Genomic DNA, 18,879 nt, shown 5'->3' on the forward strand with positions numbered 1-18,879 from the left:
TTGTGTTCTCTTTGTTAAATATTCTCTACTGACATCCGAACAACTGCCATGAACATTCCTGACAAAAAGCCTGCTGAAATCCAAATGAAGGCCTGCCATGCAATGCTCTTCACGGTGGGCACCCAAGATCCAAATAATATGTAACCTTTCATGCCCAAAGCCTGGTGGCAGATGGATCAATACATATACATTTACATCTGGACTGATATAGAGGCCTTTAGAAAGTTCCATTTGCAAATGGCCAAAGCCCATGTTTTATTCAACCACCTTTCCGGTGATCCCTGCAATGGTCAGAGTTTTAAGTATCAGTGTCTGGAGTTGGGATCTCCAAATAACCAAATGCTTGGTCCCGCCCTATAGACTCTCTTTATTCTTTGCTGAGATTGCCTGGCACCTTCCCAGAGGAACAAGCTTTGCAGCAGTGGGCAGGGTGGGAGAGCAAACACTACTTCAAAGAAAGATCTTGCTTGTAAACATTTAACACTAATCTGGACAAAAGACTAATGATAGACTCCTGACGTCACGGTTTCATTGGCTCCCTTTGCACTGTGTTTGGGCAATGCACGCACACCTATCAGATATGCCTCCATTGCAGCCATACAGGGATGCTTTTGAATTGCAATTGAACTTGCACTCAATGCCCTACATTCATCACTAATAAAGCCACTGTTCTTGGCTCTGCTTTAACACGTCCCATCTCTTTCACCAGATAAAGGCTAGCCGCATTTGAATATTATGGCTTATTGATAAACCAATGCACTGCCACCCCCACAAACTCTCACATGGATTTACAGCTTCTTGTTGCAAAAAATATGCCAATCTGAGAAATAACCAATCCATTGGCTGATTGAATAATCTATATTCAGACAAGTAAACCGCTGAACCTCTAAAATAGGGAGATACAGCCTTGGAGGTAGCCATGCTGCTATTTGCGGCTACTCCCATTCCGGATACCGGGTCCGGGTTTCTGGAATGGGGAAATGCCAGGCCATTCCGACCTTGGAGAGCCCGGTATTTCCCCATTCCAGGAAGCCCTCCCCATTCCCATTCGAGCCCCCATAGGGCTCAATGGGAATGAGGAGCATGCTAGCAACGGGCCCGTTAATGACGGGCCTGTTGTTAGCATGCTGGTCTGCTCGTGGGACTCGCTAAGGACGCCTGGTAAAACCAGGCCCTCGAGCAAACCTCGTAATGCGGCGGTAGGGGGTTAACGGGGCTGGCAGCTCTACTGGCCCCGTTAACCCCCTACCGCGAATCTCGTAATGACCCCCACGGTCACCTCAACAGGCACTGGAAGGTAATCAGGAACAGGGTACTCCCTCCAATTTGCACAGATACTCACACATGCCATAATGCAAATTCTCTCCTCTGCACCAACAAACAATAGAATGCAGCTATACCCCTACATTAATTCGGCCTTGCTGCATGCATACTTGTACACCCCCATGAACACCTGAACAGTCTTTAGAAAGTATCAACCACCACCGTAATCTGCCTAACTGCATGTATAATCTCATACACAAGCTCCACCGCCGCCAGAATGCAGCTACCCCTAAGTCAATTGGCCTTGCTGCACACATTCTACTGATCTCCCATAACCACAGCACCGCGCACGCCTAGCATTAGAACGCAGCTACACACCAAATGAACCGTCCTGGCTGCACACATACTGAGTGCACCCAAGCACTATTTACTACCCTACTCCCTCCACTGACCTGGAATACGGTCCGCAAGGGCGTTCATCCCACAGCACTTTGAGATTATACCAATGGTAAAAAAGGCGCTATATAAATGCCCAATAACATAACATAACATGTCATAACATATTTTACTGTAGGGTGCTCGGGTGATTTGAAATAGAGAAACTAAACACATACGTTGCACATTATTAGAAGAAAAGAGGACGTTTGTTTTGTGAGGTTAGAGCTATGAGGTGTTTGCATTCCAGAAGAACTTTAACATTTGGCTTTAGTCAGTGTCAGATTGGAAGGTGCACTTCCTCTTTTCACCAATCGAGGCACTGTGAAAGGAAAGAGCAGCGATAGCCAACCTGTCACACTCCAGGTATCTTGGCTTACAAATCTCATGACCTGTCCCCACTGACACTACCCTGGGTGGAGCTTATGGCAGTTGTAGGCCCAAAACATCCATACGGTGGCACAGTTGCTATGCCTGCGATAGATATGTTTGCATGGTCCAGCTACTGGAGGCTCCAAACTGCATACCTTCATATGTTTAGGACTATGATTCCCATGATCCCTCACCATTGCCTCTGGTAGCTATGGCTGATGGGGGCTGTAGTCCAAAACATCTGCATAAATTGCAGGCACCTGTATAGATTTGCTTTCCTGGGTGGCTGTACACTCAAAGGGATTTGTCCCTTATTATTATCATGTCATTTTCAGGCTGCCCTCTGCCACTTCCTCTCCCTCTCTCATCTCTGATTGCCTAACTGCCATTCATGATTGATGTGCCGCCAATGATCTTTGTCTGAATGCCAGCAAAACGGAGATCCTCCTCATCGGCACACCTTCACCATCCTTTCCTCTCACTCTCTGGCCGGCTTCCCTTGGCCCTCCTCCTACCCCCGCCCGCGAGGCTAAGAACCTCGGGTCATCTTTGCCCTTTCCTTCTTCGCCCACATCTCTGAGGTCTCTAAAAAGTCAAATTTCCTACTGCACCTCCTCAGAGGTACTCTGCCTTTCCTCTCCTTCCTCCAGAAGCTCATGGTATCCCAAACTTTGTTTCTCTCTAGGTTGGACTATTGTAACAGCCTCTTTCTAAATCTACCTGCATCTACTCTCCGCCCTCTGCAACTAATCCAGAAGAGGACTGGAGACTTTGTCCTTGGCCTCAAGCCCTGGGAAACGTATCTCTCCAGCTCTGAAATCTCAATTGGCTCCCAGTGGATGCAAGGATTAAATTCAAAACCCTCTGCATTGTCCACAAGGCTTTCTTGGGCCTGGGTCCAAAATACCTTTAGCTATCCCTCCGCAAATACCTCCCCTCTCGAGCTCTTCGCTCCTCTACCTCTAACTCCCTCTCACGGTCAGTCGCTTTGTCTGGGGCCTCCCTCTGGAACAGCCTCCCTGCCACTCTAAAACCTGTGGAGAACCATCTCTGGGTCCGGAAGCAACTCAAGATCTTCCTCTTTTCTTCTGCCTTCACTCCCCCTCTCTCCGGGTGATCTGTTCTCTCTTGGCACCGTGCATCTGGCCACTCTCTGTCCTCTGGGCCCAGGTACCTGCTCACCCTGCCACCCTCCCGCACTGCCTCCGGGCCACCCCTTGAACTGGGGTCTGTATCAGTACCCTTTTTCTTTCTGTACTTATCAGACCTACCCTGTCTGCTGCCTTAAACCAAGCACTTGCAAATTGCTGGCTGCACTACCACTGTTTGTGGCCTTTATTATTTATTGTTATTTATCTGTTTCTCCTCGGCTTCGCACTTTCCACTTCTCCCCCTTCCATGCACTTTTCCCCTCCCCCTCTCCAATGCACTTGCGCGTCCTCAATGTCACTGGGCCTAGTAAGATCGCTGTTTTGTTCTCCCTTGTTCCCCTCCTTTGCCTTGTTGCGCTCTGAAACACTTGAGTACGAGCGCGATAGAAATAAAATATCAATATCAATATCAATTAGTTTATCAATTAGGTTCAGTCACATATTATTATTCTAATTGTGTTTGACTTCAAAAAGAATTTGTTATGAGCACCTCTTTGCTAGTAGATGCCTTCCATTATCAACACGTTTCTGACCTCTTGCACAGCATCAGGGGAGGATATATGCAAAGAAAAAATATACTTCATCAACAAATCATTCCTTTTTGTTCGTATAGTTATACTGATATAAGTAATTTACGAAGCAACCCTTGTAGGTCAACCGTAAAATGCTATCCACATACGTTATCACTGTAAACATTACTAATACATCAAGTGTTGTCCCCCACCATGGAAGTATTGAATTATATACTGGTCATGGTATCATGTCACAGAACCGCAGCATTCTTCTTGCCGTTAACCTTACTGTAGCATTTGAGGAAAAAGTGAGTGTTCTTGAGGGCTCACCCATGAAGAGAAAGACTTGAATATATAAAAATAACAGGTCAGCCTGCACAGAGGGGCCAGGGAGCAGAAGCGATAGAAGTCATGTGGGTACACCTTGAAACGAATGTCGCGTAAGATGCAACCGGTGCCAATAAGGTAAAACATCCACCTATGATGGTACATGACTGCTGACCAATAGCCATGCCTACCCAATCGCAGAACATCGCTTTCCTCCCTCCGGCCTTTCCAGGTCTGGCTTGTAGTCAGTCGTTCACGTGTTCATCCTGGAACTATGTAAAGGTTGATGCTAAAACCTGCAACCAAACTAACATGCAATCCAAAATGTAGTGTCGGATTAGAAAATCAAATTTCCTGCTACAGTAATTATTTGAAGCTCACACAGTAAATCTGCGACAACTTCCAAATGCCTATTGATGCAGATTGCAAGCTGGTGTCCTGTTATGGCGGGTTTCTCCTTCTGCGACTGACACACACGCTCTATCTCTATTGTGTCACTGGATGAGTATCAGCCACCAAGGAAGTTAATCGAATCAAGTCACCCTCATCTCAAAAGAAAGTCCCTCCAATAAATGATTATTCGGTCTTTTTTCATATATCGATCCTAAGTAGCGCTTCACATGGGAACGTTCACAAAAAATGCCCAAGCATCAGAATTTGATGAAAATACATGTTGTGTTTGTTAAATCTCATTTTTTCCCCACAGGTTCTGCACAACAAACTAATCGGCAGCATTCTAATTGGATCCTTTAAAATTGATGTGGGAACAGTTTACAATGAGCAAGGTGGGTATGGATTCTGCTATAATTACTAACATTGAAGAACTGTGTACATCAAAACATGTCACACCGACAACTGTGCTGTCATTGGCATCATGTAGGAGACACATAATTTAGTACCTGGCTATTGCTGGGTACATTATTTGTCTGATCATTTGTAGAGCAGTGGTGTATTAGAAACAAGTACCCAGATGGGCTAATAATCAGATGCATCTAAGAAGGATGCCAACGGAAAATGCACTACAGGGTGACAGTCCAATTGGAGTAAGTAAGGGGCAAGTGGCCAATCAGAAATCAAGGCAATAGGTCAGAGCAAACACTTCTGTTTCCTGTGGGAAACAGAGCGGCCTACATGACATTTTATTTATTCATTTATTCATTGCTTAATTACAAGGCGCCAGCTGCAACAAGTAACTTTGTGTTGCTTCCGAAGCAAAATGACAAAGGAAGGTATATCTGATCATTCACAGCAGACAATAACGCCAATATGATCAACTGCGTACAGTAATACCGATCAACTGAGTACAGTACATTCCTTAGTGAATGCGAAAGATGCGATAAGAAGAGAGAAAGTGCAAGGTAACAAATCATACATGCCTTAGATAATACGAAAGATGTGTTAACAAGACAATAAGTGCAAGGTAACGAATCAAGTGAGTACAGTAAATGGCTTCGGTGATGGAAGAGAAGTGTTAACAAGACCATAACTGCAAGTTAACAAATCAACAGAGTACAGTACACGCCCTAGTGAATGTGAAAGATGCGATAAGAAGACAGTAAGTGCAAGGTAACAAATCATACATGCCTTAGATAATACGAAAGATGTGTTAACAAGACAATAAGTGCAAAGTAAAGAATCAAGAGAGCACAGTAAATGGCTTGGATAACGCAACAGAAGTGTTAACAAGACCATAACTGTAAGTTAACAAATCAACTGAGTACAGTATTTCCCTCAGATAATGCAAACCAAGTGTTAACAAAACAATAAGTGCAATGTGAAGAATAAAATCAGTTGAGTACATGCCTTACACAATAGGAGCATTATCAAGACAATAACGGCCAGGTAACAAATCAGACATGCCTTAGATAATACGAAAGATGTGTTAACAAGACAATAAGTACAAGGTAAAGAATCAAGTGAGTACAGTCAATAGCTTACAAAATGTAAGAGAAGTGTTAATAAGACATAACTGCAAGTTAACAAATCAACTGAGTGCTATACTTGCCTTAGATAATGCAAAAGAAGTGTTAGCAAGACAATAAGTGCAAGGTGAAGAATAAAATCAATATATTGAACCACCATTCATCTGCTGACAAAGAGGGGGATCGCTCCACAAATTTTAAAAAGTGGCTTGTTCTCTTTTCCGTTAGTGCCGGACATCAAGTGAATAAATGCGGCACGTTTTGCAAGACACCAAAGCCCTTACAAAGTCTGCATGATGCTAATTCCACGCCCGACCAGCTCTTGTAGAAAGAATCTCCATTGTGCTGCAAAGGTTGAATCTGATCTTCATAAACTGAGACCTAAAATAAGGATCAGAGAATTTCTTCACGTAAACTGGAGTATGGCCAAACGCTCTTCTCTTGTTCGCTAGCTGACGAACAGTTAACACTTATTTGACTCACACAGGTCAAAATCTAATCTTTTTCCCACATCTTCCTTTTGACCTTGCACGGGCTATCCAGCAGCTCTTCAGAAGAGGAGCCTATGTCTTCGAACAAGGTATTACAATCCAGTTCCCAGAGAGCCCCCACCACACGGGCCCCACTGGCCATCTCCTTTTTTATGTCCAATATCAAGGCAGGCCATTCTTTTGAGTATTTCCCAAAGAAGGATAGAGCTTTCCATTCCACTAATGCCTTCAATTAAATTAAACCCAAATCTCTTCTAATAATCTGGATCAGTATAGATTTAGGAAAAACGAGCACTCTTTTCCAAAATACAGCTTTTAGGAATGCCCAAAGATTTTTTGGAAGGGTTAACAGAGCTTGCGCACCACATGACACAGTTCGTACTCATTTTGCTCTGTAAAAGTCTACTAAAGGTTGTAAAGAGAAGCTACAAAATCTACGCTTCAAAATTAGGGCCTTGTTGGCCAGAGCAATAATTTGGTTTTTTAAGGCTTGAATATTTTGAGTTTCCACTGAACTTTTACAGATTTGAACCCCCAGATGTTTCAAGGAGTTGACAAGTTCGATCTTTGTTGGGCCCAACTGCCAAATAAACCTCTCTTTCTGTTTTCCTGGAACTTGTTTGTAGAATTATGATCATTGTTTTTTCTGTGTAAGTCTGCAGTTCATTAAACAGGATATATCCCTCCAATCAATTTAGTTGCCTTTGCAGGCATGCAGGAGCAGTGTCAAGTAGAACTTGGACATCTGCATATAATAGATGACTCACTTTTACACCTCCAAAATTTGGCGGGAAAAACCTTATTTCCCTCATAAAGTTTGCCAAGTGAGAAAATTAGAGGCTAAAGGGGACTGGGGCTAGTGGACATCCTTGTTTAACGCAACCCTGTTTTTCTATGTAAATCTGCAGTTCATTATACATGGTGTATTCCTCCAATCGATTCAGTTGCCTTTGCAGGCCTATTGGACTAGTGTCAAGTACAAATAGGTCATCTGCATTTAATAGATGACTAAATTTTACACACCCGAATTTTGGCAGGAAACACCTGATTTCCCGCATAATGTTTTCCAAGTCAGAAATAGAGAAGTTCTCTCTTGACTTAAGAGGCCATTTGTGTTTAGGTGTGCTCTAAGAGAGGTTTCTGTATACAGAGCTTCATCTGAGCCACCAGGTCAGCAGGACAATTCCACGAAAGCAATTTACTCCACAGACGCTGCCTGTTTATAGTATCGAAGGCTTTTGTTAGATCAACAAAGGCTAAGTAAATTTTAGAGTCTGTTCTTGAAACTTTATCCTTCAGAAGAGTAAGCAAATAAAATTGTCGGGGGGTAGGCTTCAGCCCCTTTACAAATCCTGAATGATAATTATTTTGTTTCCCATACCGCAGCGACCAGCCATTGTAATAATAATGTTGCATAAAGTTTCCCCATAACGTCCAAAAGGGTGATAGGGCGATAGTTACTCGGGTCCTCCCTGCCACCACACTTAAATAATGGGATTAGGTGTACGGTCTTCCACATCGGTAAACTTTGTGCTGCTAAAACAATTTTCAGAATCATATCCAGGACTGTTGCCTATTGAATAGGATTTTGTTTAAGAATCATATTAGAGAGGCCATCTGGTCCTGGTGCACGGGAGGTCTTAGATTGTTTTTATCAATTTCACTAAGTCTTCATGATCATAGAGCAGACTCCAGTTCAATGTTTTAGAGCTCGACTCCTCCATTACTACCGGCTCAGAGAGTAGGGCATTAAAGAACCTTGCCCAATCGCCCTCTGCTACACCGTTTATTTGGGATGATTTTCCACACACTCCTGTGCAGTTAATGATGGCCCAGATTTCCGCTGTGTTTTTTTTTTCTAAAGATCTCAAAATGTCCTCTTACTCGTTCTGGACAATTTCTTTCTTGTGACCCCTAAGCAAGTTCTTGTAGCTGTCCTTTAATCTCTTAATGTACCCAGGCATAGGTAGGGCTGAGGACCGTTTTAACATACCAATAGCTTGTTTTAGGGCCTGACTTTTAGTAGCAACCTGCTTATCATAATCGTGTTGGTGCCTCGCTGGAATTCCTGTCTTGTTGGAATTTTGTACCAAGCACGTAGAAAGTAACGGGACATAATTAACCATGGGCTACTGAGATTGTGAATCCGTTGCCACAGCAGTTATCTAATAAATGGATCTCATTTGTTCCCCTTTCTCGCTTGGTCATCTTGAGTCTACATCTTTTACTCGCTGGTTCCACAGAAGAAAGGATTTTATGTGGGGGTACGACAAATCCAGCTGACCATAGCATTTTTAACAGGTTGTGATCACTTGCTTTAGTTGGTACTACTCCCAAGGTATCGATCAGTTCAATCAAGTCTCTGGACACAAATATGAAATCAAAACCAGAGGTTTGCGAACCCCGCTTCCAAGTGGGGTGACAAAGCTTATCCTTTTCAAAGTGGCCATTCAGAAATATGAAGATCTCGAGACTCAGATCATTCCATGATAATCCTCTCTGCTTCTAAGAGTTCCATACATTGGACACCACTCTAAGCATATTGCCATTTTCAATCAAGCAGGTCACATTTAAATCACAATATAGGATTATTGACGGGTACTCTACACTGTAGGCATCATCAATTGCCTCTGTAATATTGTCGTCCATCTCCTTTACCCCAGTTCCAACTGGGTTCCAGTAGACATTGAATAATGACAAGTATTTATTAAGGGGCTCCAATACATTCCCTTTGTGACCTCTATGTATGAGTGTAGTTTGCTGGATGAAGGCTCCATGATTAGTAGCCCCAGTTACTTCAAACTCGTTTGCAGTCTTTATTAATGTCAAAAGGCCCGCAGTTGGCTGACCTGCACTGGCTGACACTGCCGGGTTTAGGAACGTTGGGAAGCCATCCATTATCGGTTTTGTTCTTAGCCACACTTCTTGGAGACATATGAAGTCTATCTCATCCCAACTTATCTCCCCTTCTACAAACAAGTGGGAGAAACCTTGCATGTTCCAAGAAGCAAGAGACAACATTTTTCTTTTTAATATATCGGGGCTCAGCTATTCATTGTCCCCATTCATTAGAGCTGCTGCTAACCAGGCCCATGAAGCATCACCTGCCTGAGTTTTTCGTTGTGAGTTCGATCTTTCTCTCTGGCCCCTTTCTCCCTTGTTGAGTTATTGTCAAAGTTAAATGTGTCTTTTGCTGACAATAAGTGACACTCTCAGTAGCTGGACTGCAGGGCCCTCTTGGAAGAACTTTGAGGACTCTGTCTTCTTTTTTTTTCTCTCAACTTTATTTAATACTTTTTCCAAAAGTTACAATTGAAAAACATACCAGTGAGAACAAAGTATAAGCAATTCCATACATATCACTTCTCTAAAATACATACAACAATCAATTCATCATCGCCATAAAATCCCACCCTATATTCTACATTAAACAAAACACAATAAAATACAACACCAAACAGGAAAAGACAAACACCCCCCACCTAACCCCCATCAATGTTACACCTAAAGAACAAATCCTACACCTTATCCAAACAAATTATTAAACAATCCCCACATTTCCTCATAAGCAGTTTCCCGAAAATGCCTAGAAGCCTGAGTCTTCTCATACCATGAAAGTGTACGCATGTCTGTTAACCAGTTCTCATAATGTGTTCTTTTTCTAGATGTCCACACCTTCATTATAAGTTTTACCGCCATAGTAAAGCCCTAACAATCCAGTCCGATGAATCCCATATTTCCCCACTTCTACTATCAATTGAGAGGAAGATGACAGACACAATGGTTTGAGGAAATGATATACCTGCCACCAAATCAATCCGATCCAAAACGTCCTTCCAAAAATCTAATACTCTATCACACTCCCAAAGCATATGCAGATAAGTCCCTCTTGAGCGATTACATCCCCAACATAAGTCTTTATCCATTAATCCCCTCCCATTCATCCTCACAAGCGTCCGATAAATACGTCCTAAAATTCGGTGATGAATATATCTCAGGTTCAGATCTACCTTGGCTCTCACCGTCACCTTCCAAAGGTTCTCCCACAATTCCTCAGACAGCTCAGTTCCCAATTCTGACACCCACTCCATTTGTAATCTATCCCAAGAACTCTGCATACATTCCTGTAGAGGCATTAATTTGATATACGTAGAGACGAACCTGGAGGAGTAGTAAATAATTCACATATTTGAGGTCTACAACTCAGTGATCCACTGAACATCTGTAGTCTCTCTGCCAATCATTGTTCCAAAAGCCTATACCTCTCCATCTCCCTATTACTCAATCCATAGCGATAAGCTAAATCCTCAAATGAAACCATCCTGCCCTCCCTCCACACATCTTCTATCTTAAAAATGCCACTATTGGTCCAAGCCCTCCATCTTCTAAAGTCCTCCTTCCCACAGAATATTTCCCAGCTGCGGATGATACCAACTCCTTATCTATGTAGTTTATCCTTGCAGGGTTAGTTGGGGCTAGTTTTTCAGAGACTTCCGCTACCAACTCAATCACATCTGTTAGGTCGAATCCCAGCAAAAGGAAACTTGTCGTTGAATATAGCAATAATTTCTACACCACAATTGAGCACTGGTGAAGGTACACAAGATCCATACTGTCATCTTGCATATGCTCAATCATGGAAAGGTCATCTGTTTCAATTTGGTGAAGAGAGGGGACACAGTGGCAACATTTTAGAAAATTATATCTGTTTAAGATGCACTCATTATCTTTATCCACACTACTCTTTCTAACCTAAGGCATTGAGCGTGGTCTCTATCCTGATTTTTAGGAATGTTAATGGGGTCCACAGAAGATTTGACTTGTCTTAAGTCTGGATCAGGTCGCATGTCTTTTTGTTATTGTCATTTGCCTCCTGCTTTCTAATTTAGCACCCTCATTTCGAAAACATTAGCTGGCCTCATTTGTACTTTATCAAAACCAGTGTCCTTCACCTCTTGTTCTGGGCAAGACCCCCCGGGTATTGCCCCCATTCCCATACAGTCCAATTGGACTGTATGGGAATGGGGAATTACAATTTACCGGAGCCTGACTTTCAGGACAGGTTGTAATCCCTGGTGTTACCGGTAAGCCAGGTGCGGGTAAAATGTGCAAGTCTGGCTCCGACCCATCGGTAGCACCGGCAGGGTTGTCGCCGGACTTGTAATGAGGCCCAATAACTACCAGTTAACAAATCATACATGCCTTAGATAATCCAAAAGAAGTGTTAACAAGACAATACATTCAAGGTGACAAACAGGTGGGGTGGGCAGAAAAGGCGGGCTTGACATACTGGAAGCTAGGGTGTGAGTGGCCAGGTCTCAGGAGCAATTATTGAAATTCCTCTTAAGCGCCACAGCAGGAGATGATGTGAAGTACAGGATTACCATGTCTAATATATTAGCATAACTTACAAAACAAAATGAGTCTTCGTCCTAAAAAGAGGAACCCATCATGAGGAGGATGCTCTTCAATAGTTTGGTGTTTTCTATGAATTCCTTTAAAGGCGTGAAGTGAAGACAGATTCAACATATGCAATGTTTTTACAATTTTGAAAGGGTAGCTGGAGGCGCAAAAATAAATGTTCTTACAGTAAATTGTGGTGATTTGGCTCACATGCACAATGCGATAACGGTGCCATTTATCAAACAAGCTTCATGCTTGACCTCTTTGCATATGCACTTGTGGTTACTCTGATTATCCACCTGTATATGATGCCCAACGGGATGGTCTACATTCCCTTTACGGATCAAGGCTGTGCTGAAACAGTTGAACACATGCCTTAGCCCTCTTCAATCCCTGTGTGAGAAAATATGAGAATTGTAGATGTGGATGAACAGATCTAAATTGAGACTGAATTGTATAAGGCATGATAGCCTTAATGAATCTGGGAAACATGCATAATTAACACTGTTCTATTGTCAGAAGAATATCACAATGGGGTGTTCCCATCTTTTCACCTAGTATCGATAGACAAAATAAGGCACACATTCAAAGCTCCAATTTCACCACCGAGGTCCCAATGCAACGTATGAAGATGGAGAAATGAGGACAATTACTCCACAAGACCTGATCAACACACTCACAGCCCTCAACTGCACTGGTTGCAAAGACAACAACCTCCCATCCTTCAGTGTGAAGGTCATCAAAGATGAAGCTCTCACACCCCTTCACATTGTCAGTAATGCACCCCTCACACAAGGCACTTACTGAGATGCACTGAAAATGGGACGGATCCAACCCCTGCTAAAGAAACCTTTACTCAACCCGGTGGGCCTGGGCAACTGTTGCACCAACACACATCTGGCCTTCCTCAGCAAAGTGATTGATAAGACTGAGGTCATTAAGTTGCACGAAATAATCACACAGCACTATCTCCAACAGCAGGAATATCAATCCAGTCTCTGACCACAATGAAACACCTATTCCACCACCATCCAAGTTATCAGTGGCACTCTGAACACCCTGGAAAAATGGGTTCCCAGCTTACATGTCCTTTTCAAACTCTCTGCTGCCTTCAATAGAGTTGACGATGAATCCCTCTTCACCATCCTTGCCACGTGCATGGGCTTTGATGGAACAGTCCTGCAGTGGTTGAACTGCTACCTCTCCAACAGAGATCAGCTCATCCACTGGGGCCCAAACAGATACCAGCCCTGCCCAGTAACCTGCAGAGCTCCACAAGTCTCCATCCTGTTCCCTGTTATCTTCAACCTCTATAAGAAACCTCCGGGGGACCCCCTCACCAACACCAACATCAAGATACACCAATATGCAGATGAAGCACAAGTTTCCCTAAAGATAAACTGCATAAATGATATCCATTCACTCAAGCACTACCTGTCCCTCATGTAAGCATGAATGTCAAGTAGGTACCTGAAGTTCAACCTGACAAATCCCACATCCATTCACCTAGGAAATCTCTCCAGAAATGGCTGAGGCACGTACACTGACCTATTCATGCCTAAACTCTGGCCTAGTGCAAAATCTGTTGACGTTACTTCTTACTGCTGTGATTTCTCATTCAAAATAAACATTGGCAAGAAGACCTACCAGCTTGCGTTCCTCCACAAAGTCATCAAAAAGCATAGTATCAGCTTGCGCTCCACCACAAAGTCAAGGCTGTCATTCCAGGCCTAGAATTTCAGAAAGTTGTCAAGGGCACTGCATCGTGCCCCATCGCATAATTTAGACCTTTCCAAGTCTGCATCATGTTCAGGAGATTCTGCATCACCTACAAAGCAGTCACAACCAAAACACCATTCTGCCTAGCCATGAAATGTACTATCTCCCAGACCAAGACACAAGAAGAAGCCACAACATTGCCAGGCTGAAATTAAACGACTGCAGGATGAGAGAATCAAGAAACAGACCTGTTTTTGCTACACACCCTGTCTCTAGAACAAGTTACCGATGCAGATGGGACTGCCCCCCTCTATCCTACATGTCAGGAAGGCCCTGAAGACTACACTATTCAAAGAACATCTTGCCAATTGCTGATTGCCCAACACACAACCGCATTTCTCTCATCTGGAGATCCCCTCTTGCCCTGAACTCCCTTCCCATCCAAGCTCTTCTCCTGATATACAGTGCTCTATTACTTCCTGGGGTAGCAGAAGCACGCAGGTAAAAGCTGGACACATAGTCCAGTCTGGGGAAAATGATTGCTCTTATGAGAAAGGCATAATGGATGATCAAAAGATGGATATTAATGTTTCAGATCAGCACAAGGTGATAGTTACATACTATTCCATTATTGATATGATCTTGGAACCTATGTCTGTCCTTGAAGACGATGTCAAACATGCGAAAAGCATTAGCAGGTGAGCAGGGAGGAACAAAATGCAAAGGAACATTGAAAGGTTAGTGTGAGAGGTTCAGATGTGTTTATGCCCAACATGAGCTTGCTGTGGTTAATTCAGACCTGTAAAGCTTTCAAGCAGTTTGGGAGAATTGAGAGGACACATCTAGCTCTTAATGAAAAGGTATTAGTACTTTTTGGGTGTCAACAGTGTACATTTCGTATTCTAATTCGAGAATCAATTGACATCAGCTTAAGGTTTATTTAGTGTTCATTATCAGTCTTTGTTTAACATCTAATGCTTTACCAGCTATAATTCATTTTCTATTCAAATGACATACTATTATATATTTATATTACTCTCAAACACCATGGCTCACAGACATTCACAGTCTGTCATACTTGGTTAAGGCAGTAACCCCTGAAATGTGGCAGGAAGTGGGCTGAGACCCTCTTGATGGGACAAACAGCGCTGTGGGATTTGAAGGGTAATCCACTTTCTTCCTAGCTTTTCGAAATGAAATGTGTGTCAAACATAAACACAAAAATCAACCAAGTTGGGCTGTGTTTTAAATCTGAGATGACTCATACCTTTGACGAGGACGTCCCTTTCAGTTCAGCTATTAATGCACACGCTACAAATACCACTTTCCACTGTTAGTTCTTAAGTGACTATTGGCATGTCAGACAATATAAGGAAAACACGTCAGTATCCCCGTTGTGACATAGGGTACATTGACACACCACACAGAACAGTTCTCATCGGGGGAGCATCAGTTGCCACTATAAATACATTCAAATAGTTTTAAAAATAAACTTTCAGAATCAAACGTCGGCATGTGTTGTCTTTGACTATTTTAAAAGACCATGCAAGATATATTTTTTTCTATCTGGATTTTCTGGAGCGCTGCCAAAATTTGAGGGTGAAATTTGTTCAGATATTTTCACAGACGCGTGAAGAGTTATTAAGAAAAGTTATTTCCCGAAACTCCATAGACAATTCATCTTGAACTTAGCTGAGCCATGCACTGATCCGTCATCATATTATGTATTCAGTGAAAAACCTTGAGTTAATAGATTTAAGCGCTATATGTGATTTTACCAACCACAATTACAGAGGGGTACATTTCATCATGGGCCAAACACCAAAAAAGACTGTTTTTTTTTTATTTTATTTTTATTTGGGGGGGTCTCCCCCAAGTGCCCTGTTTTTTTACTCATACTACGCCACCCCAACCCCATCCCGACCCATTTTAAAGCCTTTACCCCACTACCCTACATTTATGTAATTAATGTTTGCAGTGTTTTTCTGTGTTATTGTCCGCTCTCTTATGTACAACTCTGTAATGTTTGCGATAAAATGACTGGATACCGAGTTAAGATGTACCAATTTATTGCAACATAAAACCATGAAATTCGGCAGTTGCAAGATTTGACAACAATATTAACTCAGAGTCACCCCTGTCCATGACAGATGATGTCATTGTCGATCTCTGCTGTTATCTCACGTATGTGCTCATGGACCGAACAACAGTGATGAAAGAGTTCAGATCGTCATCACTTCCACAAAATATCGTAGAAAAAAACAATATCCAATCAAAAGAGTCTGGTCTATATGATAGTCCTTTGGCTCACATGGGGATAACATCTTCCCACCTCGTCAGGACTTTGCCAAACCATGTGTGGTACTTGAAAAAGGGGATAATTGAGAAGCATATGGTTGGCAATGGAAAGGCATTGAAAACACATTGGCCCTCATTACAACACCAGCGCTAAACCATGGCGCTATTAGCACCATGGTTGGTGCTGGTGTTGCAACGGGTCCGCCATGGTTCAATGGGGAATTACCACCCCATTCCAAGGTTGGCGGGGCGGTAATTCCCCATTGAACCATGGCCCTTCCCCATTCCCATTTTCGCCCCATAGGGCTCTATGGGAATGGGGAAGGCGCTAAGTACGTACCGTACTTAGCACCAAGGTGCCTTTGCGGGTCCCTACTTTAACGGCTGGTTTAGACCAGCCGTTAAGGTCGGGTCCCGCAAAGGGACCTCGTAGTAAGGCGCTAAGTGTTTAACGGCGCTGCAGCCTTTTACGGCGCCGTTAAACACTTAGCGCCAGGGTCGTAATGAGGCCCATTGTTTATGTTCCATTTTTAATGTCCACAGCTAAAATCGAAAGAGGCAAAGATGAGATAAATTCCCAAATCAAGTGCAAGCAAAATAACTAATTGCCTTCTTAGTTAACATATGCTAGTTCTTTGAGAACATTTCTGTCCCCGGCTTTATTAACATATGTAGTTTCTACGGCTGGCCAAGATTTCATTCAACTGAGGGCATTAAATGGTTACTCACTGTTAGGAAAATCTATGCAGGCGTAACACCAAGATGAAAGACATAAACGTTATTCCCAGATGTCCAAAAACAGAGCAAGTAACATGACCTTTAAGGCAGATTTGCTCTATCCCTATTGATGAACTTTCAAATGGGATGGTTTACTATGAGCAAAGGACACCGCTATATCAAAGGCCACCAAATCGCAGTAAATAAAAAGTAAATAACTGGTCCCGCTTTTGCAGCTACCTTAGGAAATTACAATCTGAATCCAGCATCCAATGCCATACACTAAGATCTTGCAGCTACCATTTTGGAAACTCCTTTGTAAGTAGTGCATGATATCATCATAGCGGCGACATTACACAGACCCGGGAAGAGACTGACAAATACAGAGGTCAATTAAAATGTTTATAAGCTTGTTTCAACAAGATAGTTGTGCTCATGAAATGAGGGGACTGGCAAGGCAGCCTGGACTATCAAAAATAATAGATGCCTACTTCACCTGGTTATTCAGGGCTTACATGTGTGACTGTAGTCACAATATTCCAGTTTGCTCATGTGACAAAGATGTGATTATAAATATACACTCTTTTCATCAGATCAAAGCGTTTCATGGAGGGTCCATCTAATCTCAAAATCTTTATGCCCCACTGACCTTTAATTCGGTACCGGATATATGATCAGCGTTCACACATTGCCCTAGTTTCTCTTACCGACATACCATGTCTTTGTGGATATTCCATTATATATATATATTTATATGCAAACACTGTTTAGCCTCTGTGTAAACTCTCTGTATGGACACAGGCATCATTGACTCCTTACTTGAATATGGAGGTTATATGTTTCATCTCACCTAAGTATTTGATCACCCCCTTGATCCAGTGTTTTACAATGCTAAACACATTTTCTATCTGGTTCTGATTGATGAGAACCTTTAACACTACTTCATGGATCTGTGAAACCCTTACCTGCAAAGTTTCATGTCTTTCATAAAGTTCCTGTCTGGCAAATACTGTAGCTATCAGAACGACTTAATGATTCTGGATCCAGTATACACCTTCCGGCTACGGGTATGGTATGAATTTTCTATCTGGAACGGAACGTCTAGTCGGGCAAATTCTCCTTAAAGGACATTGTGATGCGGGGATTTAAATAAAGTTGTAACTTGGAATTTAAACACCCATTCACTCTCTCACTCATTTATTCATTGAGTCATTCATGAAGTTACTCACAATGTAGGTATTAAGTACATGAATTATTCATTTTTTGCAGGTCATCAGTTTTGTGACAAGTGGGCAGTGCTTACAGACCCAGCGGACATTCGGACTGGAGTGAAGGGATACTTGAAATGTGATATCAGCGTGGCCGGGAAAGGGGACTCCATCGCATCTGTCCAGAAAGCAAGCGATGCAGAAGAACAAATTGATAAGTAATGATTTTTCTTTATTTGGTTTCTGTCCATAAATAATTGGCATGTAAAATATTGATTGCAGTGTCCAGGTCTATCTAATTTCTAGCAGAAACTGCTTTCATTTTCCACGATAGGAATAAAATGTATTCTGATTTTACATTTTCTTTTTTTAGGAATTTGTTGATACCAAAAGGCTTCCCATCTGAGCGGCCCTGGGCCAGGTTCTACGTGCGACTCTACCGAGCGGAAGGGCTCCCGAAGATGAACTCCAGCATCATGGCCAACGTGACGAAAGCCTTCATGGGAGACAGCAAGGACATGGTGGATCCATACGTGGTGGTCATGTTTGCGGGCCAGATGGTAAATACTATTATTTTCAGTGAGCTACAGAGAGCTCAAGTGTAATGAATCGCAGGCTTCAGAACATAGCATATGTGTATCCCATGCTATATGTGTCAAAGTGAAAGCAATTAGTCCTTTCCTAGGAAAATATCTTTTGCATTTAAATATCCCTTACTCAATAAAAAACACTGATTATTTGCTCATGTGATTTGTACGGCTGGTTGCTTTGTACAGCGCTTAGGTGTCAAGCGCTATAGAAATTCAATAAAAATACCACAAATAAAAAATATTTTTACTCATTTCAGAACAACACAAATTGAAGTCAGGAATGCTGCCTTTCTCTATTATTCACAGTATGCCAAGAGACGGAGACAGAATGTCTGTACGTAGGGTAGCAAAAAAAATCCCCTGGCCAATGTCTTATTACCTAAGCCTAACTGAGCTGTTTCATTAATGGGCTGTACATGAATGACCTTTACAGCATTGAAGTTGGCTTCACCATCATACTAAATGTTTTCA

At 42.5% G+C, this 18,879-nt stretch overlaps 1 protein-coding gene across 1 annotated transcript in view; it reads left to right on the forward strand.

Annotated features, from left to right (window-relative positions):
• The window catches only part of FER1L6 (fer-1 like family member 6), a 1,078,814-nt gene that overhangs the window by 534,287 nt on the left and 525,648 nt on the right, over positions 1-18,879 (forward strand). The window contains exons 7-9 of the mRNA XM_069621590.1: positions 4,767-4,845; positions 17,880-18,036; positions 18,192-18,378. Of these exons, the coding sequence (XP_069477691.1) occupies positions 4,767-4,845; positions 17,880-18,036; positions 18,192-18,378 (423 nt within the window). The remainder of the gene's footprint in view (positions 1-4,766; positions 4,846-17,879; positions 18,037-18,191; positions 18,379-18,879) is intronic.

Source organism: Ambystoma mexicanum, chromosome 5q, assembly GCF_040938575.1.
Source record: "Ambystoma mexicanum isolate Mex_15411 chromosome 5q, UKY_AmexF1_1, whole genome shotgun sequence".
In the NCBI taxonomy this organism is placed as follows: domain Eukaryota; kingdom Metazoa; phylum Chordata; class Amphibia; order Caudata; family Ambystomatidae; genus Ambystoma; species Ambystoma mexicanum.